General features: G+C 40.4%; 1 protein-coding gene and 1 long non-coding RNA gene across 4 annotated transcripts in view; one reads left to right on the top strand and one right to left on the bottom strand.

Annotated features, from left to right (window-relative positions):
- The window catches only part of LOC148366043 (uncharacterized), a 57,737-nt gene extending 47,175 nt beyond the window's left edge, over positions 1-10,562 (bottom strand). Inside the window, exon 1 of the long non-coding RNA XR_015850530.1 lies at positions 10,342-10,562. This is a non-coding gene — a long non-coding RNA (uncharacterized LOC148366043). The remainder of the gene's footprint in view (positions 1-10,341) is intronic.
- On the top strand, positions 212-27,699 carry camsap1b (calmodulin regulated spectrin-associated protein 1b). 3 transcript variants are annotated; one of them, XM_088336457.1, is made up of 19 exons: positions 212-586; positions 3,799-3,962; positions 11,254-11,516; positions 13,688-13,849; positions 16,583-16,663; positions 16,876-16,908; positions 18,290-18,431; positions 18,507-18,646; positions 18,717-18,813; positions 18,921-19,044; positions 19,322-19,404; positions 19,476-19,560; positions 19,729-21,952; positions 22,595-22,731; positions 22,791-23,005; positions 24,693-24,795; positions 24,873-24,985; positions 25,064-25,182; positions 26,413-27,699. In XM_088336457.1, the coding sequence occupies exons 2-19, from the start codon at positions 3,800-3,802 to the stop codon at positions 26,707-26,709; spliced, it is 4,581 nt and encodes a 1,526-aa protein (XP_088192583.1). In that variant the 5' UTR covers positions 212-586; position 3,799; the 3' UTR covers positions 26,710-27,699. The 3 variants fall into 3 exon arrangements, with proteins under 3 accessions (XP_088192583.1, XP_088192582.1, XP_088192584.1); XM_088336456.1 differs by having other exon boundaries at positions 19,319-19,404; XM_088336458.1 differs by lacking the exon at positions 16,876-16,908 and having other exon boundaries at positions 19,319-19,404.

Raw genomic sequence — 27,699 nt, 5'->3', positions numbered from 1 at the left:
AAAACCGCGTTACAGCGAGGGTTAACTGTATATGTAAACCTCTGTCGTTTTTTTCATTTTCTTTTTTTTTAACTGTTGAGCTTTAGTATCCAAATTTATTAGTCTGTAGTTGTTAAATTCAAAATAAAATAAAAAGTATGAGCTCGTAGTATCGTTGAGTAAGTCCAGGAAACACGCATGCGCAGTGACCACTGGGATAGCGTGGTTTTTTTTTCGGGAGCAAAGCGCGAACGCCCGCCCTGCTGCCGTGTTGCTCCCTCCGCTGTGCTTTTAACTTATATTATCGAGCATGCACCGCCGACAAATATATATCCACTAATATTTCTCTTCAACCTTGCTTTGTGTTTATTTTCAACCGTATCATGTTCCCCGGGAGTCGTTGTCAATAAGGCCGCGAATGGGGTGTTGTTGCTGGGAGACCGTCCGGACTCGCCTACCCTGTTAGCATCGTTAGCTTGGCGGCTATGATGTGCTGCAGGCGGCGGGGACCATTCGACGCAGCGGCCCACTGGAGAGCGAGGCGACTTCTCGCTTGATAATCGACTCTGTTTGGACCGAAAGGGAACTTGGAATTACGCACATTCAGGTAAAATAATCTCTACTTGATTTTGAGCCTAGGTTGTATTTAGCTAGCTTAGCAATTCGTGTCTGTTTAGCCAATTACGGTGCTAGCTAATTACCCTGTCGTTGGTATAATAATAAATGATCAAATTACTAAAGGCCAAGCAAAGCAGGATTAGTTCGGTTTCAGTAATAAAATTATAGATAAATGTGCAAAATTGTGTTGGTTTCAATGATTTTTGAGTAAGGAAAACTATAGGACATGGGTCACCAAGGTGGTGCCCGCGGGCACCAGGTAGTCCCTAAAACAGCTGAGTAGTCCATGGACCGACTCAGAGAATGGCTCACCAGTGATGGGTCAAGGGTAATTTCCAGTAAATGTGATTTCTAACTGGCATGAGAAATCAAATCAATCAAATAATCCAAAATTCCTTCATAAAATAAGCTTATATGTCAGTATTTTGCTGCCCTTATACAATGTCAATGTTTGAAGTGGTTGACTGAGCCTATTTTAATCCCACTTCTAATAATGTCAGCTTTGTTATAATATAATAACCACATGATGTGTTGTTATTCCAGCTTGGCATGTAAAACTGGTGAGCCATTTTTTGCTCATCCATAGCTGTCAGTTAACATGTTGTCCCTCGTATTTTGTATATGTTTGTCATTTCAAATTGTGTATGCCGCATAACATTTTTGTACTTAAAAAATATATTTACATCTACATACAATACGCAACACTAGATTTGCTGCAAATGGGCAAAAAAGGATGCTGAAAGAATTGATTGTGTCGGTAACTAGGGAGTTTTTGTATTCTACACAGTCTTACTGTGAGTAAACAGGTGCCACGTTGTGTTTGTCAGGTTTATTATTCCTTAATAACATGAATTGAAATCATTAATATTGGGGGCAATTGGCTGATGTTAATAAGTATGCTAATCAGTGACAGAAAAGGTGCTCTCAACTTCAGCTAGTTGACGGTATATGAGATAATAACAATTGTTTATTTTTAAATTGCCTTGCATGTCCCTAATTAAAAACAATATTGACAAGTAGATTTGTAAACTATTAAAGACTTACCTTCAGTGTTACTCATTTTTTGGACATACAAGTTCATTTTTATAATAACATCTTAACCGTCATGTTTATTACATAGTAAGGATGAACAGGTACCAATATCCGCCTTTTTAAAGTATCTGTACTTGCAATGGTAATTGATCATCTGCCTTCTGATGGTCAATTATCAATCAGGAACTAATTTTTATATATTGGTTAATTGGCATTGAATAAATTAATTATAAAGGAAAGCTTGTCGTCGGATTAAAGTGCATTTATTCAAAATCATCAATCATTTTTGGTACTAATGGTATTGGCAAGTGGTATCAGTCTCGATGAGTACCTAGATTTCCAATTCAAAGTGTTTAGTCTCATATGCACAGGAATGAACCAAGTTTCCCTGCACAATGAAATTCTTACTTTGCTGTCCACACAGTTGCCAGTGTAAAAAAGATAAACTAGAAACTATATACATCTATACATAAAAGAACATTGCGAATATTAAAAAGATAAAAATAATAAATTTGTCTCTCTGTCGTTCATTGTGGTATGGAATGAAATACTATGTAAAGAAATGTACAACATCTAGGCCTGGGCGATAAAATGCTATCGATAATTGTTGTCATATAATTTTTGCCAAAATAAATGATGAACACTTTTGATTAAATTCTATAATTTAAACTGTGACTACACCACCAGAATACCATAGCAAATAAGGGTGCTGATGCAATAAAAACGCAAGTTCCAGACCAACATTAAGAAGACAAAGAAAGTGACAAAGACCAGTCGATTTTTCGCAGGAAAACGGCTCACAAAGTGAAACTGAAAGGAGTTTGATATGGTCAAAACGAACGATCAAGATATTAATGACACCAAGCAGACTAACTCCAAGTATGCTCATCTTTCAGTTGTTTGGAGATATTTTGGTTTCTTAAGAGTCTGATTAAAAAAAAATAATAGAGCAGCGACCTGGTCTGCATATGATGCCAAAAACATGTGCCAACCAAGACAACACGACAAACTAGTTCCACCGTATAAAACAGTACCACCAGCTATAATGCGCAGAAGAAGAAAAAATCAGTCCCAAACAAGTGCCAGCAGATGTTCAGCAAGCATCAGGCTAGTGAGCAATAAACGACTAGCGAACAAGGCGCTACCTGCTTATAACTGCAACCACAGGTGGCAACACCATGACCTGTAGCAGAGCAGCATTAAAGCCTGACAATGTGGACATACAGATTTTTTTGGCTCTGTAAACATTAAAGCAGTATGCTGTTTTGTTTGTTATTTATAACATTTTTGAAACGGAACGTTTTCTTTTGTCTATTTTGTTAACGTTGTTCGATACCTTAAGACTTCATGCACAAAAGTCTTAAACATGTTGGTGGGTATAAATTAAAAGTAGTTAGCATATTTTTTTGGTATTTATTTTGTGGATATTTCAAGTCTACCTCAGATTATGTGGAATGTTCTGCGTGTTGATTACTTAATTTTGTTAACTTTTATTATTGTTAAATATTTCCCATATTTTTGAAATGCTTTATAGTTGTTTGTCACCATTCATCTTTGTTCTCAAAGATTGGTTAAAGCAGCATCTGTTTTTGTAAAAAATACAATTCAAATGTGAAAGAAAAAAATATGTGATAATAATCCACATTAACTGTTGGGAAAGGTTTTATTGTGATAACTTTTGTTGGCATATCGCCCAAGCCTAATAACACATACATATTTTTGGGTCTTATTGTACTTTTCTCAAAAAGTATAGCGTCAAGATGTCTTGATTCTGTATTCAGGATCGGTCCAATATCCCGATATAAATCCTTCCTACCTATATTGAACAGAACCAATTCAGTTATGTAATGTCGGCGCTCCTTCTGGCTAATGTAAATCATCACACCAACATGTTATATGCAATTAACGATCGGTTTAATGATAGTGGTAGAACCAGCAAAACTTCTTGAGGCTACCGTTCTCAGAAATTGCTTCTCGTCACTCACTACATGAAAAAAAGATCCTTATTAGAAAGAGCTTGTGATATAAAACGGTGTCAAAAAATAACCATCAGGCTATAATTTGTTGCAATACTAATAAATTGCTTTATCATGGGAAAGTTGGAACACTTTTACATGCATAGGAATGTATTTATATTATTATAGTTACACTTTTGTTTCCCTCCCATAGAATGGATGCTGACTTGTGTGCGGGGGACAGTACGAGGAGAAAAGTGGACTTGACCGGGTCTTCTGAAGGCTCCATGGATGTAATTCCCTTGGAGATGTATGACTCAGCCAGAGCCAAAATAGCTGCCAACTTGAGATGGATATTTGCTAAAGCTTACGGCATTGGTGAGTAATCAATTTTGCACGCCTTCATAACACTCTAATTTGCAGTTATTGTCGTTTTATATGCCTTACTCTGGTCCATCGTCATTGGCTTGTAGCTGCACTCAAATGCAGTGAACCCTCGATTATTGTGGGGGTTATGTCCCAAAAGAACCTGCGATAGGAAAATCTGTGAAGTAGAAACCTTTTTCTTTTTTTTTACAGTTATCATTTTGTAGACCCTAAGATATGACATTAATCATTCTGAGGTGGGAATCCCAAAGCGAAATTGACAAATAGCAGGGTTTAAAAATGTATGGTCATGCGTAGCAAATGCTTTCCAAAACCTGGCACCCCAAAAAAAAATTTGAGAACATTTTTTCATATAGTAAGTTCTACCTACACATGATTATAAAACGGTGTTTAGGCAACCCAAAAATGTAAATATTTAATGAAATTGTATTTACCTTCTGTGCAATGTGACTTGAGCTGGTTTAGTGGGGTAGTGTGTGGGGGGGAGTGACGGCAAATTCAAATGAAAGTTGTTTTTTAAGCTTTCATTTGCGAGGATTGTCATACTTTCATCTTGTTTCTTGATGATTACAACCTTCTTTTTCATGGTTAGGGTATGTTTTTACTTACTTCGCCCTTCATCATCATTGCAAGCCTTACAACCCGTAGTTAAAAGAATACAGTACAAAAAACACATTATAGTATTGCAGACTTGCAAAGTCTTTATGAAGTACAGAAAATGCTAAACTGAATGAGGCGAGAGAAAGTATTGTGGTAGGTCGTTAAGCCAATTGCAGATCAGCATTTTACCTGACACTGTCTAACAGGCATCTTAAGAGACGTAAATCTACATAAGCACTAACACCACAAAGTCCTCAGTAATGTGTCCAAAAGACACATTTTTAACGTCGCATGGTAGGTGAAATGCTGTAAAGAGGGGCTGAAAACACTTCTTATTCTACACTATAAAATTAAAAAGGTGTATGGCTGGGTTGCTGTAATACGAGGGTCTATTGTAGTGCAAAAACAAATATTGTCATGCCTTTTTCTTATTAAACCCGGAAGTTGAACATGACAGCTGTTAAGTTCATTGTCATATATTTTTAACTTCGGTTGGAACTCTCTCCTACAGTCATTTCACAGTCAGAAGAGTATGTTGAGCTTTATAGGTGAAACATTCACAAAAAGAGTTCAAGGAAGTATTTGTGTACTCCAGCCAACACTAATTCCTTCTTAAACATCCGGCGCCTGGCTGACTGTACCGTTGTCATACTTGCAGTGTGGCGAGTGGAATTCGGTCTGAATCGGGTTAAGGATTACGTAACAGTTGGACTTTTGTATGTGTTCATTAAATTGTGAGTTGTGGGGGTTATTTACCGGTTTGCAAATTGGTTGCTCCATCGTCATGTTTGTCCTGCGAACATAAGAATTCAATTCAGTTGAATGCGATTTTTGTGTCATACAGCTGCATTCTTTGTCACTTGTCAATTAGCTTATCACCTACCTTCCAAATACAATGGAAAAGCAAGACTATTGTTAGAAAGAGCTAACATATTTTTCCCGAGCCATTACTGGTGTAACACGCCCATTAACCAACTAAAAGTCTGTACTGTTTGCCAGATTTTTTTTTTTTAATCACCAGCAGTGAGGCAACGTCCCCGGTCTATTTCCTCACGATAGTCATTGTTTCAATCAGGGAATCCTTCCTGTGAACTCACCTGCAAAAACTGTTTGCAGCCTTGTCTGAGGAAAATTTCATTATCTTGGGAATTTCCTGGTTGGCTCAGCATGTGACAACAAATCTAGGGTGAACATATTTACTTGTTCCTTCATATAGTAACATAATGGGGAGAAAATCCTGAAATAGGAACAATAACAGATTTCTTGTTGTGTTCTATTAAAAACGGTTGGTGGGATAGGTGAGTTTTTTTAAAATTGTATTTATTATTTAAGAAGGACAAATCTATACACCCATAGTGTATGTTTTCTATCTATACACCCATAGTGTATGTTTTCTAAGCTTGGATTTCATAAAACCACAAAAATCCTGTCTCACATTCTCTCTGGCCACAGAATTATCCTAACTCTTTTTGTTTGTGTGTGTAAAGTCTTGCAATTAATAGAAAGAGGCTATTTTGTAATTTATTGCAATTTGAGAAACTAACACACCTGACATGTCCATCTAGAGATTATTGTTTAATGTAAAGGAGCTGTACGGAATTTGAACTTTTTTACTTGCTGCCGCTGTCTCCCTTCTTGTGTCATGATTGTAGTCTCTGTCAGCTTGTTCATATTCGGAGTGAAATTAATTGCATTTCTTTAATGCTCTCGAAATAACCTCTTCTTTGTTATCTTCCCTGGTGTTTAGACTGTTCTTGAAAAACGCCTCTCTTTTTTCTCCATTTTCACAATTTTCAAGCTACACTAACAAAAAAAAACTTGGGGATGAACCTGACATCACTCTCCAGCACTCCCCCCAACAAATTTCTGAGCCCCAAGCCGCTTTGCTAAAAGTAAGCAGTTGGCATGGTGGGGGAAAAAAACCTAAGGACTCTTTGAAGTCTGTTGGGCATTGGTAACACATACTCGATAAATAATTTTTTAACTTTTTTAAAGGCCCCTCAAACAATGTATCCCACCTTTAAGGGTGCAGTCTTACACAGGCAATTTCTTCCGTACCTTGCTGAAGCCAGACTTTCACCACCTCCATTGTTTCCTTTCGCCCCACACTCACATTACTACAGTTGCCTCAAAACTATACGTCATCACATTGATTCACCACAGAATGAAATGTATTATAGGCTGGCTCTTGGTTTGTCGGTTTAGAAGCCCAATGGAGAGCGAACGCAACAACATGGTAGCAAAAACTTTGTGGTTACGTTCCTCGCAGCCACCACTCTGCTGACAATCGTACCGTGCCTTTACGTACCTATCACAAGCATGCCCAACGGGGACCAGTGCATGCCCAACTGGGGATCCTATTTCCAGACTTTAGCAGCACGTGTCCTTGGGTACCTAGTGTGCATCTTAGAAAGAGTGAGGACCATCCATCTGTTTATCAATTTATCAAATTAGCTTGTTTTCCTCTAATGTATGCTTGTGTCATAAATGGATATCCAGAACAAAAGCTTCTCTATAGCCTTTAAAATGTTATTTGTCCGGTGAGAGGCTGATCTCCTATGAGAACATAAGTCTCATTTACTTTGACCCGGTGCCTCATGTGGCGTTTTTTAATGGTTAGGTAATTATATATTTTTTGTACCCTTTGTTTTATTGACATAACATAGCAACATTAAACTCAGCAAAACAACCATCTGCTTTCACAAATGAGTGCCAGTTGTGTGACGTCCAACCACAGTGTGTCGAAACAGTATTTGGGTGTTTGTATACTGTCTTGCATGGCCCCCAAGCCTGCCACAGCTGCTCCTAAGCCGGATCGGCAGACAGCCATACACGGTGTCGGGCATAGGGCGCACCTGTCACAGTTCAAGCCTTGTCACTTGTACCCTGCTTGTTAACATGGTTGGATAACTCGTAAATCATCACGTGCTCCGCACCAGTCCAGTTAGCGCTACATTTTACCAGCACCGCCCTAATGGGATCTGAAAGTGGAGGATGCAGCTGCCACACAATGTCCTCGTCTGTGAGATTAAGTCAAACGTAACTGTCTAGACTCCTTTTGTCAATGCATGTGCAATCATGTATTAGTTGTTATTGGACAAAATAAAAATTCTCTAGAGTCATGATTACTTGATAGTGGCAGCTTCTTTAACTCATTCAGTGCCATAATGTAGAAATACGATTTCAAAAGCATTTTCCCTGAATGCCAAACGTAAAAATAAGTTTTTTGTGTTTTGTTGTTTTGTTTCAACTATTCTAAAGGCTTTGGCTTTGGTAAGTACCAAGCCTCTAAGAACTATTTAAGTATAATAAATCATCTTAGTCATTGTCAAGACTGAGAGTGATGATGTTAAGTGAACATCCACGATCACAATGACGACTCAAGCCATTTGATACCTTTACCGGAAACATCGGGGGCTGAAAAACAAGAAACTTAGCTATGTTCAACCATTGTTTACTACGCAATGGTAAAAGCTAAAAGCATACATTTTTCTAATGAAAGATGAGCATTCAAGCTTTCCTTCAATGTGTCCTATGCCTATATAGCTACAGAGCTAAATTCCTGCAGGCCTTAAAAAATGAGTTAAAATGGCAAAAATTGGCTAGCACCGTCTGGCACTGAATGAGTTAATAACAAGCAGCAATGATTATGACACTCACGTTTCTGTAACCAGTTACCAACAAATACAAATTGAACTCTATTTTCGCTTTTGTATCAGGTTTTGTGGATACATGTTTTCGGTTGGACAGTACACCCGAAAAAACATATGTACATTGCCTTTTCCTTTTTGTGTGTGTGTGTAATATATTAAGGCTTTACGATTAACCGAAATCTAATCGCCATTGCGGTGTGACGTAGTGCTATAGTGTAATCGCAAGTCAATGCGTTTTTTTGAAGGATTTATAAACAGACAGGGCGCTGTTTACTTAAATAACCCAATTAACAATCCGTTAAATTTAGCCTGAAATCCCAATCCAAGACGTACCCAAATTTAAAATAAATGCTATTTGTTAACTGTTTGGAGAATCTGGGTGGTTTTGGCCTATTTTCAAAGGTAACATTCTGAAGTCTTTTCAAATTTGGCCATTTGGAGATCCCAAATGGACCAGTGACTGGTGACATCATACAGGCGCGTGTTTGCTTCTCAACAGTCTGATGACCCTGTCTATTGTATGAACCCTAGGATGCATATGTGTGATCAAATATATTTTTCAAGCTATTAAACTAATAAAATGTTGTAATATTCTCATAATCCAGATATTCCTCAAAAAACATGTTTATGACATGATGGCGTTAGTATTTTTTTTTTCCCTTTTCCTTATTTTTGACACCACTCATGAAGGAGTGTATGTACTGGTAAGTAATGCATTCAGGTGTTAAGTACTCACACACACAAAAAACAATAACACATAAAATGGACTTTGCATTAAATCGCATCAAAAAAATTGCAGTACTGACCTTAAACATCCTAATTTTTTTCCCCAAATCGTGCAGCCCTAATACATGTGTGTATATGTGTATATATATATATTAATAATTTCATATATATATATATATATATGCAGCACGGCGGCACAGTGGTTAGCGCGTTTGCGGCACAGTTCTGAGGTCATGAGATCGAACCTCCTGTGTGACAGCTGGGATAGGCTCCAGCACCCCCGCGGCCCTACTGAAGATAAGCGATGCACATACTGGAGATATATATATATATATATATATATATATATAAAGGTCCTTGGTAACACTGTACACCAGAGTTGCAAAGATAAAATAATTGGGGGTTTGTATATGTTAGTGATCTAGCTGTTAGCCCTAAGTGCATCGGCATGCTGAAATAAGAGTTGCGTTAAGTCTCATCTAAATTTCACTTGTGAGGAGGGAGTCCTTGGCTTTCCAGGCAGAGGTTTATATTGATTCCTTGACCGCATTAACAAGAGTATCATGCATCCATTAACTGTTTAATTCAAAACAATGCTCAGTTGTTAGTTTTCCTAATTCCCACAATATTTATTTCCTCTTTGTTCAAGTCAAAAATGAGCATGTCAATGAGGATCATGTTGAGAATGCTCTCAGTGATGACAGCTGCTTGCTCTGGCGTGGATGATGTATTTTTCTCATCACGGAGCTTGCCATTGTTTGCTGTTTTCTATTGAGATAAGAATGTATAGTATGAGTATTATTTTGGCATAATTTACAAGGACACTATACTCACTCAGACCTTGCCAGAAAGTACAACGTAATGCTTAATCATGTACTTATTAACACCATTGTATGGAAGTTGAGCTTTTTGATAAACCACAATTAAACTCTGCTTAAGCCTACACCCTCTTCACACATTTCTGTGATAATATTGTATTGTTTGGGGGATTTTTCTTACGTGTGTTTTGTTAATTAGTGGTTGGTGCTGTTTTTGTGCTGTGCCCGAATAAACTTCATTCTTTCCTGTAACTGAGATAAAAATTATCTCTCTCACACACAAACGCTAGCACATCAAGCGAGCAACCAGATACTAACGTTACATTCACTCACTTAATCACTCGGACCAGAAAATTAAAACTTGATGCTTAATCTGAACATCATTGTGTGAAAGTGGAGTTTTTTTATGAAGCACAATTAAACACTGGTTAAGATGATTTTACTGAAATAAAAATATCTCGCACACACGCACACAGGCGTTAATCAGCTATAAAGCAAACGCTAACATCAGCTAGCTGCCAGGGGCTAAAGTTACGCAAATAACAAATAAAAACAAATAATGTCGTGACTTACCCTTCTACTGAGCTCCCTTTATCCTCATTGGTGACTTCATGTTTTGGTTTTGATTTCTGCCTCACCATAATGATGCTCCCCTGCTATATCACTTTTGCAAAGCTTGCAAGTGTTGCACTCTTTTTTTTTTTGTGAAGTGTGGAGTGCTCCCTTACTGGTTTCTCCATATCTGTCATGTTTCATGTGGTAATGTTACCATAGCCTTTGAAAATAGCGCCTTATTACGCACCCCACCTCACTCTGTTATGCTCGTCCACTTGCGCTGCGTGTGTCGTCATTGGCTTTGCGACATGCTGAGTGATGCATAAATCACACGACCCGATGAATTGATGAACTAATTTGTTGCCCACTCTTTTAATTGTCGATTTTAATCTATTTGATCGATTCGTTGTTGCAGATTTGGTATCATCCTCCCCTTAACCAAAGAATCTGCTCGACCTTTTTATTTTTGTGAATGTGACTGTTGCTTCTTTCGTCAGAACAGAACATGTTGCTCACACTCCACTAATGTTAGAGTCACTAACAGATTTAGTGAACTAAGATTTTTTGTCTTTTCACTATTCCAATGTAAAACTTAATTTTGTTTTTAGTTGCCCAAACCTATTTTGAGCTTTGTTTTACATTTGGGTCTGGCTCATTGTAGTTCAGTGCTGATTCCAGCTCCTTATAAGGTTGTGATGTCTGCATTTTGTGTGGCTTCACACCCAGAGAAATTAAATCTCTTTGATAGAGTGCTTTTTTGTCTTGAGTGGCTTGGATCACTTTAATAAGGGAAATAGCTGGTTGGTAGAGGAGTCCTACATAATTTTTTTTTCCTTCAAACTGTACTGTTTAGTAGTTAGATCACAAATAAATTGTAGGAAATTAATATTGTGTAACATATCTCAACAAACATTTGTCTTGTGATTTTAGACCACATACCAGAGGACTTAAGGGACCCTTTCTACACCGACCAGTACGACCAAGAACACATCAAACCCCCGGTCATTCGTCTTCTTCTGTCCTGTGAGCTGTACTGTCGCGTGTGTGCCCTCATTCTGAAAACCGAGCAGGCAGCTTCCCTGCAGTCACACCGCTCCGTCATCCAGTCTCTGGAGAGGAAGGGCATCTATGTTGTCGAAAGCGACGACACGGCAGTGACAGAGGAGGACCTGGCCAGTATGCCCATTAAAATGGTAAGTAAGCCAGGAAGCAAATGGTCCTGAGTTCTGCACGTGTGCAAATGTGTGTCTGCTGGGAAAATTAGTAAATCTTTTTCCAGACAAAGCAAAAGGGATTTGTCTAACTGCCAAGTCAATTTGCAATCGTAAATGAGGACTGACACTCAGGAGTGTTGAGCTTTCAATAATGCCTTAATGTATGAATAAAAGAGAACCTGTAGATTTAGGTCAAAAGTGGTCATTATGATATCTATTTTTAAAAAATCCAGTACAGCAGGAGGGCCATTTTACTGCATCTATAATTTGTTTTTTTATTACCGTATTTTTTGTCCGAATTTGCCCTGGAATTTCAAATTGCGCCTTATAACCCATACTTACTTTAGAATATGGCGGATAAAGCCAGAAATGCATACATTAGATAGATGGATAGATAGATACTTTATTTATCCCCGAAGGGAAATACACATTTCCAGCAGCATCCCTTCGCTGAGAACAATACAATAATAAAACAAAAGGAATACAATATACAAATACCCAATGTGACGTACTAATACCCACTGGAGCGTGTTGTATAGAGTATTTAAATAGTGCTACATAAAATACACACTGCAATAAAAGTATGATAATATGCAATGTAGGGGGTGAGGTTTATGTGGGCCTTTAGTCTGCCGGGTGGAGTTAAAGAGCCTCATGGCATGAGGAAGAAAAGATCTCTTCAGTCTGTCCGTGGTACAAGACAGTGACAGCAGTCTGTCGCTGAAGCTGCTCTTCTGTCTGGATATAATGCTGTGTAGTGGGTGTGGTGAATTGTCCATGATTGACCGCAGCTTTTTCAGTGCCCGTCTCTCAGCTACTGTTGTCAGGCTGTCGAGCTCTGTGCCCACAACAGAGCTCGCTTTCCTCGCCAATACAAGGTTTTACGGTAAAATACCGCATTTGAGCCATGCTTGTGCAATGATTGATCAAATCGCTAAACATCGCTGACCTGAAATGCAAAACATTGAACGCAACAGGAGTGAAGTAGTGGCGGTGAGAGGGCTGACACTTCATCACCAGCTCACCGGGGATTCAATTGACATATAATCAGGCATTAGACCATATTTCATTATCACACCATTATTACTCACGGTGCAAGAATCACTGATTTGCATCCTGCATTCTGACAGGCTAGAGGAAAAAAAGTTTTGTTTATTTGAAAAGGGACAAGTATGCTCCATGAACTCATGTCACATACTGTAACATTTTAGACAAAGCTAATTCTCAATGTCTGTCCCCAGAAGACCGTTTACAGAACAAAAAATACATAATATACCCAGTATTATAAAACGGCATAATTGCAGAGGCTATGGGTGGTCTCATGTTTGACCTCTGTTTAAACCGTCTCCAAACAAAATACTATACAAGCTCTTTTACGTACACACACACATTAAACTGAGAGGTTGTAGATGCACATGCAAATAATTGTTGTGACACCGTTAGTAAAAATAGTGTGATAATGGAAACAGCTCAAATGCAAATGTCGTATGTCATCTTTATCACTGGTGGTCTAGTGGTAAAGTGGTGCTGTTCTTGCCACTCGTACTCTGGTTTGATTCCCACTACATGCTGTTTTAATGCATTGTATTAACATGTATCCTTACACGTGAAAACTCTTACTTTGTCCTCAGTTTCATGGGCCTTTTAGTCCAGTGCGCCTTATGTACGGAAAATATATGAAAAATGACAATTTTCTGGGCAGTGTGCCTTTATAATTCGGTTAACCATGTAGTGCGGAAAATACAGTAGGTTTTCAAAACAAATTTGATTAAAGTCTTTTTTAGGACTAAGTATAGCTGTGATGCCCAGCCCTGTGGAACTCGGCAAAATGAGCGTTGACCAAAGCTCAGTTGCTCTCTTCCTTCCTGTTTGTCACCATGGTGACCAGTGTGGGTCTGCTTATCCTGCTTGTGGCATGATGTAATACTCCACACAGTCAGACACAAAGCTCAGTGAGGGGATGGAAAATCCTGTGCAGGACAGCGCTTGTCCGCCGTCTGCTTGAAAGTCCCCTCCCTCTTTGCTGACTTGACAAAGCATGTACTTAGAAACATGAAAGACGCTAAGATTTTCTTGCAGAAAGCCATTACACTGCTGACTCTGCGGTTTTTACAAAAACATTTTCATTCACAAATCTTGTCTTTTCGCAGAGTGCCCACATACCCATGATTGATGCCCTAATGATGGCCTACACAGTGGAGATGATCAGCATCGAGAAAGTAGTGGCCTCTGTGGAGCGATTTTCTATTTTCAACCCTTCCAAGGAGCTTCCCTTTGACCTGGAGGATGCCATGGTTTTCTGGATCAATAAGGTATTGACCCTTTGCTCACTCGTGACGACACCATGACGGACGGTAGTAGGCCGTTTAAACAGTGGACGAGGGCAGTAAACGGTAGACTATAACAACAACATTAAAAAAGGTATTCAATACCATTGGCAATGACTGGTCAAACCGATATTGTGCAGTTGTCAGATGAGGTGCCTTACCTTGCCGGAAAGCACAAAAAGCACTATTTAGAGAATCTGAGGATAGCATTAGCAATGCTAGCTACCGAGCAATACTGTCTTCCTCCTGACACATCTAAACAAATCGTCCAGTCTGCCTGACTTCAGTCCACATAATCTGTACCACTATATTGTAAATGGAGTATCCCCATACAACAGTTCTGATATACAGTGGGACCTCGGTTATCGCGGCTAATGGGGAGCAAAACCACCCGCGAAAAGTGAAAATCTGCGAAGTAGCGACGCCCCTTCAAAAATGCTTTAATTTTTTCTTTTTCTTTTTTTTAAAAATTATTATTATTTTTTAGACCTGCAAAGCTCTGAACCCGCGAACGTGGAACCACGAAGTAGCGACGCCCCTTCAAAAGTGCTTTAGATATTTTTTTATGTTTTTATTTTTATTTTTATTATTATTATTATTATTTAGGCCCGCGAAGCTCTGAAGCCGCGAACGTCAAAGCGCGAAGTAGCGAGGTCCCACTGAACTGTAAAAGCTTATAAAAGTCTCGACACTTGCCTTTTCTTCATAGCTTGTACGTGTTACTGTGCTTTGTTTTGCTGACAAATGCACCCCTGTGTGACATGTCCCAATCGCGCAAATTTTACTTAAAGAACTTTGGATAAAATAATTTGGGTAATAGAACAGTGAAAGAAAGAGAACTTCCACTTTGTATAGAAATCACTTTTGAGCGTGTTGAAAATGTTTACTTTTGCAAAATGACGTTTCCTCTTCCTAACATTTTCCTCTCATTTTGTCTGTTGATGATTTGGCAGTTCTGGTAGAGCACATAAAAGTTTTCAATACATGCAATATCCAAAGGTTACTGGTTTGAATCCTTAGATATTCACAATAAAAGCAGCTCATTTACATGGTGAAAAATGGCAACGCTAAGACAATAATGTAGTTAGTTAGCAAAAGCTAACTTCTTATTTTGATTGACTTTGACGTTAATTCGACCCTACTTAACATAAAATTGCTCGGAAATATGACTGCAACTGACGATCAATTTCATAATCGATGAATCTGTTTTTTTTTTCTTTTTTGTGTTAGGTTAATCGGATTTTTAAAGACTTTTATAATTTCCTCCTCTTTATTCAAATATTGAAGTTTTGAACCCATAGGAAAATAGTGCACAAAACAACAAATTAAGTTTTGGAATAAGATAAACATTCCCAAAGTGATATATGCTCAAGAATTTGCACCTTAGTTAGAGTTAAACATGTCATTGTTATTATTTTTCTTTTTACTTTGTTTAATTATTTTCTGGTGATTCTCTGTATTTCTGCAGCACTGTCTGTTCCCTTGTCATGTTTAACTCTGTTTCAGAATGAAACAGTCAAACACTACAAAGTTGCAACTTCCATGCAAATTTTGCTTGTAAATGATGCAATATTCAATACGTAGGATTTTAAAAATGTAACAACGTTTTTATAAAAACTGTCTTGGCGCCTTTTGCTGGACCAAAGAGGTAGTACAAATCTAAGCGTCACAACGGAATGGGTGTGCACTCTTATTTGTATTTGTAATTTGTAATTGAATGTACTTGGTAGATAGATAGATATATAGGTAGATAGATAGATAGATATTTTGTTCATCCCCTTAGGGAAATTCACATTTCCAGCAGTATACTCCTGTTAAAAAAATCAGAGATATAGAATATGGTGGATCATAAATCACTTGATACAACGAATTCAATCTAATTAGTTGTCAACGTTTTTAATCATTGATTGTAATCAATTTCATCGATTAGTTTTGACAGGCTTACTCGGAAATACATCAAACGTACCTTGTCAAAAATGTTTACTGCAAATCCTGGAAAATGTCAAGGCTGCCAGTGTTGCACTTTAGCACAACCCGAGTCCCTTTGGTTTTTTGGTATTTGCAGATAAACATCGCTGTCTTCATCAAAAAGGGTACATTTCAAAATCAGGTTTACAAGCAATGAATCACCATCTTAGAAAGTGGTAATTGTAGTCTTGTGTTGTCGTTATTGATATTTATATTAACTCAAAGCTTAATTCAAGTACTGACCACTAGGGTGCTTCTGCCATCCATCATGGATCTAATTCTGCTGGTGAAAGGCACGTGCAAAGGGTCAATATAAGAATCTAAAGCCTATTTTTAACAGTTTCATAGTGTTTTATTTTCAGTTTTTAGCATTAACGTGTCTGAAAAAAGAGAAAGACATTGTGGTAGGTAGTTCTGACAATAGCCTATCTGCATATTTATTATGCCATTATGCCAACCACTTGCAGACCAGAATTTTATATGACGCCGACCAAAAGCAGACAAGCATCTCTGAGATGTAACTTGTCATATGCATGTCCACAGCAAAGTTGTAATTTGGTCCGTTTTTGAGCATGCAAAATAAGTTGTTGTTGAATCTTGGGGAAAATGCTGTAAAGAGGGATTATATTATTCCCCACTATAAAGTGAAAACGTCTTAAGGTGCAAAGGCAATCCCCTGGTGGTCTTAGTATACTAATCTCCAAAATGAATTTTTAAAAACTCACAAAAATGCTCTTACATTGTCTGCAGGTAAACAGCAAAATGAGAGAAATTAGTGAAAAGGAGCATAAAGTCAAGCACCACCTTCTGGAATCCCCCAGTCACCAAAAGGTAAGCAAAGTCTCTTAGAGACGAGTTTTTTTCTCCCTCTTAATGTAGCTCCTCAACTTTGCTTTTCTGCTGTTCTGATCCTTTTCTGTGCTTCTGTGTTGAAATGGGACACTGCACCTGTCCTTTGTCTAATACCTCTTTGACCTATTAATATTTCTGCTCCTGTTCCCCAACTATACTACCTTTCCCTCTTATCCTTGCCAACTGGACAGTCTCCCTCCAAATGGTATTGGAAGCTTGTCCCTGTAAGTCGGAAGTCGCCCCCCTCCTCCACACCTTCCCTCTCCTTCATGCACCCATCGTGTTGTGTTGATGTGTGCGCGCACTTCACAATCGCTGCTTTTAGTTCAAGATGGCACAGAACCAATGGAAACTTTTTTTTTCCAAGTCTCTTTTTGGAACACATTTTATTTGAATTAAACTATATGCGATATGTCCAAGAAAACCCTGTTAATTTTTCTTTTATGTTCCATTGTATTTTGCTTCCTTTGTGTAAAATAAATTTAACTGCTGGCACATTTATTTTACTTTGCATTGCACCCCTCCATACTGACCTGCTTTGTAATCACCTTAGGCTTTTCTGCTCATACACTCGTTCTTCTGATGGTAATTAAATTGGACGTCTCTGCTCGCTGTGAGCGCGATTGATAAACTGCTTGTTAAGAATTACATGACTGGTTTGATCCAGATGGCAAACGAGCTATATTCCTAATCGAATTAAATATGTTGCAATCAGATATTTTATTAATTCAAACCTTATCCCTTAACGATGGGTTATAAGAAGAGAACACAATTAGCAAGCAAAGATGAAGATGGAATATAATAGCGTTGTCTTTATTGTCATTGATTGAACATGTGTACATGTTCACAATGAGAATGGATGTGGCACTCCAGGACAAACATGTGTGTGTGTGTGTGTGTGTGTGTGTGTGTGTGTGTGTGTGTGTGTGTGTGTGTGTGTGTGTGTGTGTGTGTGTGTGTGTGTGTGTGTGTGTGTGTGTGTGTGTGTATGTGTGTATGTATGTATGTATGTATGTATGTATGTATGTATGTATGTATGTATGTATGTATGTATATATAATCTGTTTTCCAAGTACAACGTCACTGCATGCTGGATTAATCGCAGTTCAGAGAAGCCAAGGATTAACGAAGAATTCTTGAAATTGCACTCATTTTATATATGTGCGCCTGTGATCACTTACCTCTCCCAATTATGCTGGCTTTTCTTGTAACTTTGATAAGGATTCATTACTGGCCACCTTCCAAGAAAGGTTTATGGCTCTTTGTTTTTCACTGCTTTAACACCTCCATCCCACCATTAGCAAACTATTCTCTTCAGGGTACTCCCTAAACTAGTGTCACAGGGCCTTTTTGTGTAAGTGCATCCTGGAATTACAGTCTTTTTCGATAAAAGTAAAGCCTTGTGCGGTAAAAGGGAGAACCCTGGTTGAACGTTTGAATAGAAAGCTTAAGTCAACAAAAACCATTCTTGAGTCAAATATGCTTTGACTCAGCCGGCTGCACATTTCAGAGCAAATTGTGTTATGTTTGCAACTTGACCAATTTGCATGAGAGGCAGTTGTGCTTGTGTCTGATTAGATTTTGGATGTGACGTGTTATGTTCAGGTTCGGTATCGCCGGGAACATGCATCTGGCCGCCATCTTCCTTTTTTCCCGCTCCTGGAAGATTTGATGAGAGACGTCTGTGATGGAGCCGCCTTGCTTACGGTTGTCCACTACTATTGTCCAAACCTCATGAAGTTGGAGGGTATGCTGTGACATTAACAAATGCTTGTTAGGTAGCAAAATTATTTTCCAATGAGCTCTTTTCCTGTCTGAACAGATATTTGCCTGAAGGAAGTACCCTCCATGGCTGACAGCCTGTACAACATTCAGTTACTCAGAGAGTTTTCCAATGAGTATCTGAATAAAAGTTTCTACCTGACCACAGAAGACATCCTCTACTCACCTCCTGTGCTTAAGGTAAATTGATTATTTTATTGCATAAGTCAAACTCTCAAAGTAGCATACATAATCCTTCTTTTCTATGCAGCATAATGTGATGGTTTTCATTGCCGAACTCTTCTGGTGGTTTGAGACTGTCAAGCCAGAATTTGTCTTGCCCCGTGATCTGCAAGAGTCAAAAGATGGTAGTTGGCCCCAATTTTTGTCAGATAATAATGATAAAAAAAAAACCACATTACCTTTGAACTTAACTAATGAACATTCTCCAACATGTCACGGTTCATTCCTGTAGCTCAAACCATTGCTCAGCCAAAGAGTTCTCGTCCATCAGTGCCCATCTCCAATGCCACCAAGCGGAGCTTCCTTGCCAGCCCTGGCATTTCGGAAAATCAGAGCAGCTCTGATATTTGTAGCAGGTATGTCATCATACACTGTGCGCCTTATGGTCTTCTTGTAAATACGGTAATCTTCAACATTGTCTTCTAATGATGAATTAGGGTTCCCACAGCTGGTAAATTTTATTAAATCCACCTGCTCACATCAGTTCTTGATCCTGTTTTTTTTTTTTTTTAAATATTTTATTTTAATGTTTTTTTTAAATTGACTTTCACTGCCTGACTGTCACTATCATACATAATCACAGCCTTTAATAGTCACTGTCAAATATTTCTGAATATATTTTGATTTCAGTAGAGGCGGCCCAACCTTTAGTCCGTCCCATCCACTCTTGCCTTTGCGCCAGAGGCAACAGATGCCTCAAGGAGATGATGTAGCAGGTAAAAGCATCAACATACCGCATTCTTGAGCTCCAGAAACCCTTTTGAAATCAATGTTGTCTTTCTTAAAGGTCTCAGGAACCGCTCCAACTCCTTAACCCAAATGGACAGACAGGCCCGAGGTTCTGTTGTTGCCTGGCCTGACAAGAGACAAAGGTAAAAAATATCAAGAACACTGAAACTGGGTGGGCCACAAGGTCTAATACTCAGTGGGGAAGTATCAATTGGTTAAAGTGTACTTTTTGCAAAGGTGACGTTCTTGTTTTCAAAGTGGTATATCAAATTGTCATAAGACTAAAAGCTGCAATTTCTTTTCTCCCTCAGGCCAGTGTCCACTCTTAGCCCGTTCATGTGCCATCCAGCTACTGAAAGCGATGCAGATGTTGCATCTGGCGACAGTGTCAGCCTAGCCCGCTCAATAAGTAAAGACAGCCTGGCATCGAATGTCATCAATGTTACCCCAAAACACCAGTCTTCAGCTCACCAACCCGCGCTGGCCCAAATGCGTAGAGTCAACGGTCACGGCCTCTTGGGAAACGTCAACCTTGATCTCGAAGAAGAATGTTTGGCAGCTGTGGCAAGGACAGATGTTGCCTCAATTTCCAAACAACCTCAGGAGGCTGCTACAGTGGAACCTGATTCAAAATCCAAGCCTGTTCCTGATGGGTTTTACCTGGCACCGCTGATGCCTGCTGTATTGAAACCAGCTAAAGAAAAGTCTGTTTGCTTGAACAAAGAGGAGGAGAGTGGTGAGGGGTCGCGGTCTTCAGGGAGGAGCTCTGCACGCAGGGTCGATGTATCAACTCCTCCTATTCATAAAAAATCATCTCTCAACATGAACAAAACTTTTACTCCCACAGATGATGAGACTGACTTTCCCAATGAGCCTCTTCAGGCCCAACCTGATTTCAGACCTCTTGCTACCAGCAGCGTAGAGCCCATGCCCGAAAAGGCAGGCGGGGGCTTCTACCTGCACTCAGGATCTGAGGAGACGAAGCCCCGCCCAAGCCTTGACGCAGACCTTGAAGATCTTGATGAAGACGATGAGGACTTAGATGAGGCTATAACGGCAAAAGATCTAGCCTGGCCAAAAAAAGGGTTTCACATGGACGACGAAGAGGAATCGGCCAAACTACAGGAGGACATGAATGTCAAAGAGCATGAGGACAAAGACATCAATGGCTGCAGCGGTCGCTCCAGTCCTTGCCTTAGCACTTACTCCCAAGCTAGCAGCATGGCTAGCGGGAGTGTGCGCATGACCTCATTTGCTGAGCGGAAAGCCCAGCAGCAGCGCTTCGGGAGTAACCACGACCTACGCTCCAGTGCCTCCAGCTCGCAAAGGACCACCCCAGATGGGTCAGAATGCAGCGGGCCTCTGTCATCCGCCTGGAAATTCAGAAGAGACCAGAGTCCTTCGTCACCCCTACATTCTGGCGACGGCACCAACGTCCTCGCATCTGAAATCGTACAACTTCGCATGCAGCTAGAGGAGAAGCGCCGGGCTATTGAGCATCAGAAGAAGAAGATGGAAGTATTGTCAGCTCGGCAGAGGCAGAAGCTTGGTAAGGCTGCTTTCCTGCATATAGTTAAGAAAGGTGGGGGCAAGGGTGCCACCTTGCCCAACCCAACTAAAGCTGATCCAACCAAAGATGAGCTCAATGGAGAAAATGAAACATCTGCTAAAGACGATATGTGTGTTAATACCCAGAGAGGGGATAAAGAACTGGTGGAACCCGCCCCCTCAGGTGCCTTAGAACCAGACAAGAAAGCAAACAATGGAAGCTTCTTTCTTGAAGAAGAGTTGGACCTCAATGAGTGCAACCGATCCATCGAAAAGCTGCAAGAAGCCATCGGCAGCATCCAGCAGCAGATGATGCAGCTGTCCCTCCAGCAGGATATAATGATGAAACAGAATGTACTGTCCCCTCCTCAGTCCCACCCAACAGACAAAAACAGTAACACTAAAGCTGGTGACTATACAGAAACCGCCCCATTGAAGAAACCACCCAAACTTAGTTCAAGCCGAAGCTCCAGATCCAAGCAAGCTGAGCTAAAGGCCAGCAAAGAACTAAGCAGACATGCCACGAGGACCTTGACCCCTTCTCAGTGTGGGCCAGACACTCATCCTAGGCAATCGACCGGGGGCAGGTCCCCCAGGAACGAGCACCCCGACCCACACAGCTTCAGAAACCCTCCGGTCGGAGAGACAGTCACCAAAACGACCTCTAGCCAGGCACGGAGCGCCTCTTTTAGGCTTCATGATGACGCTAACATGCGATTACCTACCAGAGTGGACCTAAATGCTCTACCCACGCCAGACGTGTCGTATGATGACTGCCTGTCCAGCACCGTGAAAGACTCCCAGTTCAACACATCCGACCGCTCGGGAAAAGAGAACATGCTGTGGGAGGAAGCGCAGCGCAGCAAAGCTCCCTTGATCGAGGTCGATATGTCAGAGCTGAGGGACCCCGATGAGGAAACTTCTGCTGACAGGACTGCTGAGGAAGAGGATGGAGAGCAGAAGTCTGTCATGGGCTTCTTCTTCAAGGTTTTTGCCTACACATATTGAGCTTTTTAAAAATGATTTTTAATACGAGGTAACCAGGGACGAACTGATAACAGTTTGAATGAATTTCCACTGCGTAAAAAAAGTCAAGGCGGCTTAGACACTGCTTGCAAAATATGCTCCTTCTCAGAGTAATGAGCGGCTTATTTAAAGTTGATTACTTTCAATAGTACAATAAACCCTCGTTTATTGCAGGGAACACATTCCAAAAAGAACCTGTGATTGGCAAAATCTGATGCAGAAATCTTTTTTTATTTTCATTCTTCTATACAATTAAATACTTTATACACAAAAAACAAAGAACAAATCCTTATTACAGGCCCAAGCATGTATTTAACAAATGCAAGTACTCTACCTGTAAATATATTGTACCAATGTCTACTCTCTTGAGGATTGTTTAGCTAATCAGAACGCAGAACATAATGCCTGATGAAAATCCATGAATCTTTGATTTTATGAAAGGGAAACCACGTCACAGCAAGTGATTTTTGTCATTACGATTATAATGTATTGGGTTAACCCAAAAACACAGATTTAACTGAGCCAGTGTTTGACAACAATATTCATATTTTTATTCAGCACTGTGAAGATTTTATCATGTCCCGTTCTGTTTCAATGTTTCAGGATGAACAGAAAGCAGAGGATGAGCTTGCTAAGAAGAGGGCAGCATTCTTGCTGAAGCAGCAGAAGAAAGCTGAGGAGGCCCGTCTCCGCAAGCAGCAATTGGAAGCCGAATCCGAGCTGAAGCGTGACGAGGCTAGGTAAAATTCCTCCGTGTCGACCCACAAAACCAGACACTGACACTATTAATTAACGTCAGGCGGAAGGCTGAGGAGGATCGCCTGCGTAAAGAGGACGAAAAGATGCGGCGAGAGCTGATCAAGCAGGAGTACCTGAGGAGGAAGCAGCAGGAAATCTTTGAGGAGCAGACGCTGGTCAAGCCCAAGACTCCCAAACCAAAGCAGAAACACAGAGCCAAAACGATCCTCAGAGAGGAGTCGTCCAGTGACACCGTGTCCAAGTGCTCTTCTACACGTATGTCATTTAAGATTACTCTTCTCCTTTCAGGTTATCACCAACTGCCACGTGTAGACACTGACCTCTAGTGGTCTGTCTTGTGCATTACATTTTATATAGATATAGACCCAAACCTTTCTACACCCTATGAAGGATGCTGTCCATACCTATTCAACCGGTTATTTTTATGTAAACCATCACATTATTTTCACTCGAACTAGAAAAAAAAGAGTATGGTAGGGTGCCCGCTCTGAGACTGGGAGGTCGCTGGTTCAAGCCTCGGCCGAGTCATACCTAAGACTTACAACATTGGTACTCATTGCCTCCCTGCTTGGTGCTCAGCATTAAGGGTTGGAATTGGGGGGTTTGGTCACCTAATGACTAAAATGGCTGCGCCCTATTGGCTGCGGCTGCATCGGCTTGCTACAGTTTAACTGTATGGGTCAGGTGTATCGACATTTCGTTCTGTGTGCATTGTTACAAAGAATGACAATAAAAGTCTATTCTATTCTAAGACTGATTCAACCCTTGATGTACTTTTATTCACTCGAACAATCACAGATCCTTTAACCTACTGGGTTTTCTGGGCACCACTGTGGACGCTACTCTGGTCAGCTTTCTCAACTGCTGATGGTTCCTGGCCTGCTTTGGGGTTGTGGAAAAGTTCACCAGTCCGTCGCTTGATGTTTTTAACCCAGTTCTTTATCAGTCTTTCTCTCTTGACTAACCTTGGCCAGTCCTGATGATCTTTGACCTGACCATACCACAGCGGTTTTTGACTGCACACTGTTGACAACAGTTTTCCGGAGTGTCCAATGTGCCCTCTGATGTTTTTGCAAACTATTTAGTTCGTCACATGGGCTATGTAGCTGATGCCTAGACTAAATGAATACACATTTTCAAATGTTTTTAAAGCTCCAGGGTGTAATATATTGGCCCCCAGTTGTGCAAAATATTTCATTTAAATTAAATTATTGATTTAAATAATTGGCAAATAGATCTGCACAATCCCATAAATATGTATATTTTTGCAAGACGCCATAGGGTTAAATTATTTCAACTATATTATATAACTTGAGACACCCTTTGGAGAAGCTGCCATGTATGGCTACCATCTTACCACTACGGAAGCCCGGATGATGATTTTGCAAAGCTGCTTGTCCCCATGGTGCTTTTAGCACTCAACATCAACGTACCCCCCCCACAATTGTGCCCTGAATGTGATGGTCGACAATGACTCATGATTCAGACATCTTTCACTTTGTTCCCCATTGTTTCCTTCTCTATCCACTCATGTTAGCCACTTGGCTGCAGGCTATTGCTCGCCGCTAGCTATGAGTATTAATGTGAGCTGCTCCTGCTTTATCCTTGAGTGTCACTTTGTTTCCAAAACTGGTCATGCAAGCGACATTGCGTGATGTAAAGTTCTGACGCCTGACAAATTCTGTTTTGCTGTTGCAGTGATTTATTGGCCTTTTTAGTAACTTCTCTCGATACCCGTTTAAGTTAGCCACTTACACCAGCTCTGACCAACTCAAACTCGGCATTTTCAGCAATTCTGGATGTATCTAGCAAGCTCAGTCTTTAGTTGTTACTTGTGTGAATTAATAGCTCCAACCTCCACATATTTTGTGTATATCAAATTTATCATTTGTGCCAGAAAAGTCACCCCTGAAGTTCACATTTTCACTTTCATTTTCAACAGCTGACAACCTGAGCACAGCCCAGTCTGGATCCAGCCTTTCGCTGGCCTCTGCTGCCACCAATGAGGCAGACAGCGTCAACTCAGGGGGTGCAGGCTCTCACCGGTAAAATACTGCTCCTTGCATACTATTACTTTCAGACCAAAAACTAGAACAAGCACTGAAACACAACACATTTTTAGCTGTGATTCCGTGGAGTCGTTCCCTGGAAGTCGAAACCATAGTCGTGCTGCAGAAAGAGACTGGGACAACGGCTCAACTGCGTCTTCCATAGCATCCCTGGCTGAGTATACAGGTAAGTGACTGCCATTGATTCTCTTACTCTTTAGTCTGCTTAAAAATTTTCTAATTCTTTTCGAATGTCTTTTCTCAGGGCCAAAACTTTTTAAGGAGCCGAGTGCAAAGTCCAACAAACCAATCATCCACAACGCCATCTCACATTGCTGTCTGGCTGGAAAAGTCAACGAGCCACAGAAGAATCAGATCCTTGAGGTGATATAACCTTAATTGAATTTATTCATTACTGTTCATTTAAAAAGTGACTTAATTTACGGCACATGTGAAACGCTACAAGACACATAATTTAAATGAATACAGGGACACAAAATGATGAGCAAAGACCGCATTTGAACAAATGAAAAAACTGTAAAACTGTGTTATACCCGCCTAGTTCCTGTTAGGAATTTAAGCAATTTCAGTTGTATTTTATTTTGGATTCTGCGTGTACTTGGTTTAATAAATCAAGGCTTAACATCAAAATATTTTATTAAAGGAGCTACAAGGAATTCTGAATTTTGTTATTCTATTCCGCCATATCCTGGCTTAAAGTCACCGTTGCAGCCTCAGTCAGCTCATTCAAGGTGCCCATGCAAGTATTGCATTCCTAAGACGCGCTCAAAAAAACTCTTCTCCTGATGGGTTTTACCTGGCATCTCATCTTTCTTGGGGTTTGGGTTGGCGTTTGGATGCGAGGACGAGCATGATGTTAACTCTCTAGCATTCGCCCCATTCTTCGCACCTAATAACAAAAATATTCATTTGAGTGCGTTAGTACATGAGATTGATAAAGTTTTGTGTGTATATTTATGTCTTTCGGGACGACTTTCTGTTTTCTCTTATCATTCACATGCATCTCTGGCACAGTGAGGGTAAATAGTGTGAACATGAGATAAAATCTCATGCCTTTTAGTGTGTCATCTGTATTATTGGTCTTCTAGTGGCAAGTGTTCGGCACTCATAACCGCGATCCGTTTCATTTCCCATTGCAATCAAATTATTTGCGATTTTGTACATGAATAAATTGTGTAGTTCTTTGGTGGTCTGCATTTATATAGCACTTTTAAAGTCAATGAAGACCTCCCAAAGCGCTTTACAATGTGCTTCACACTTTTCGGGGGCATTGGGGATTCAGTGTCGGAGGAGCTGGGAATCGAACACTCGACCTCTTGATCCCAAGAAGAGCGCTCTACCAGCCAATTACTGCCGCCCTTACTGTTGTGTTAATTCAATGCCAATATAGTCCAGTGCGGCTTGTTTATAAAAAAATGGATGACATAAAACTATTTTGGTGGGGTGCCTTATAGTGCAGGAAAAAAACGGTACATTAATTTGGAATTTGATACAATCATAAAATGCTTGGTCCCTGTCATCACAACCCTGCCCATGCATACACAAAAATTTAAAAATGTCAATCTGTTTTTGTGTGGCGCTCTCCCTCTGCAGGAGCTGGAAAAGTGCGAGTCCAATCACATGATGATCCTGTTCCGCGACGGGGGCTGCCAGTTCCGAGCTCTCTATTCCTACTTCCCGGACACGGAGGAGATTCACAAGCTGACGGGAACGGGGCCCAAAAGCATCAGCAAGAAGATGATAGACAAGCTGTACAAATACAGCTCAGACCGCAAGCAGTTTACCGTCATCCCCGCCAAGACAGTCTCGGTCAGCGTGGACGCTCTGACCATCCACAACCACCTGTGGCAGGCCAAAAAGAGCACGCAGTCTAAAAAAAGTGTGAAATAGCCTGCTGGCTCTTCCGAGTCTTCACCAAAATCATCTAGCGCCATCATTTTTTGTTGGTTTCCCCACTTTGGATGCTCACTGGCGTGCACGGGTTTACCAAGGAGAGCCCGAAGGAACATCTTGCTTGCAGAACAAGAGAAACGCTGCCTTGGATCGGCTTTTTTTGCCTCATTTGATGCATTCAGGAGCTTGGCATGCGTGGTTAATGCCGCTCTGCTGTGTGTATGTCAATTGAACACAATCGCCTCTGGTTTCGAGGAAGGTTTGGCTTCTTAGTTTGGTAACAAAACATGCGGGATTATTTGGCCTTGAACACGCCATGGTACTCCTTACCGGACGGACTGCCTTTTAAGATGCCCGCTGGTTGTGTGCGTGTGTATAGCAGACAAAAGGCATTAAACTGCGGTCATTTAAACCACTTTATCCAACAATCTCTTTTTTTTTAATGTGGGATGCCAAAAAAGGGAGATAATTCATCTTTGGTGCATACATGTTTTTGGGAGGGGTTTGTTTTGATTGTATTTTTTCCCTGAAAGTGGCGTGCTATCAATGAGCTAGTTTTGTGTGTGTTGTCACAACTGATGTGTAGAGCGTAGTTGTGTCTTCTCCACCGGGCCACGATGCACACAGACACACACAAAATCTTACAATTTCCAATGTTAAACCACTGAGCGGCGCTATTAAAGAACATTCCTCTGAGGTTTGACCCACACTGCCACGTGGTCTTTTCTCTTTTAAGTGCTCCTTCACCTGACGACAAACCAACACCAGCACTTTATTTTTTTTGTATGAAACACTAGAGAGGCCAATGGGCCTGGCACTACTGCGAGGGTTTGTCGAAAACCGATTGTATGGGGGGTCACCATTTGTGTTACACTGGTTTTCTTTTCATCCTGCTTTTTGATTTGTATGCTTTTTGAGCTCATGCCATCTATTTATTTTGATACGCTAGCATGTTGAAGTTGAAATAAAGTCACGTTTTTTATTTTA

The sequence above is a fragment of the Urocampus carinirostris genome, chromosome 5, assembly GCF_059441175.1.
Source record: "Urocampus carinirostris isolate Australia breed hairy pipefish chromosome 5, RoL_Ucar_1.0, whole genome shotgun sequence".
Taxonomy (NCBI): Eukaryota; Metazoa; Chordata; class Actinopteri; order Syngnathiformes; family Syngnathidae; genus Urocampus; species Urocampus carinirostris.
Note: the sequence above shows the minus strand (reverse complement) of the source record. Positions and strands in the feature narration are given on the sequence as shown.

Bases quoted from the DNA above. Each gene is read 5' to 3' on its own strand.
- camsap1b (XM_088336456.1), top strand. From the start codon at position 3,800: ATGGATGCTGACTTGTGTGCGGGGGACAGTACGAGGAGAAAAGTGGAC. The intron at 18,814-18,920 runs GTAGTTGGCCCC...TCATTCCTGTAG, and splicing joins TCTGCAAGAGTCAAAAGATG to CTCAAACCATTGCTCAGCCA. The intron at 21,953-22,594 runs GTTTTTGCCTAC...TCAATGTTTCAG, and splicing joins TCATGGGCTTCTTCTTCAAG to GATGAACAGAAAGCAGAGGA.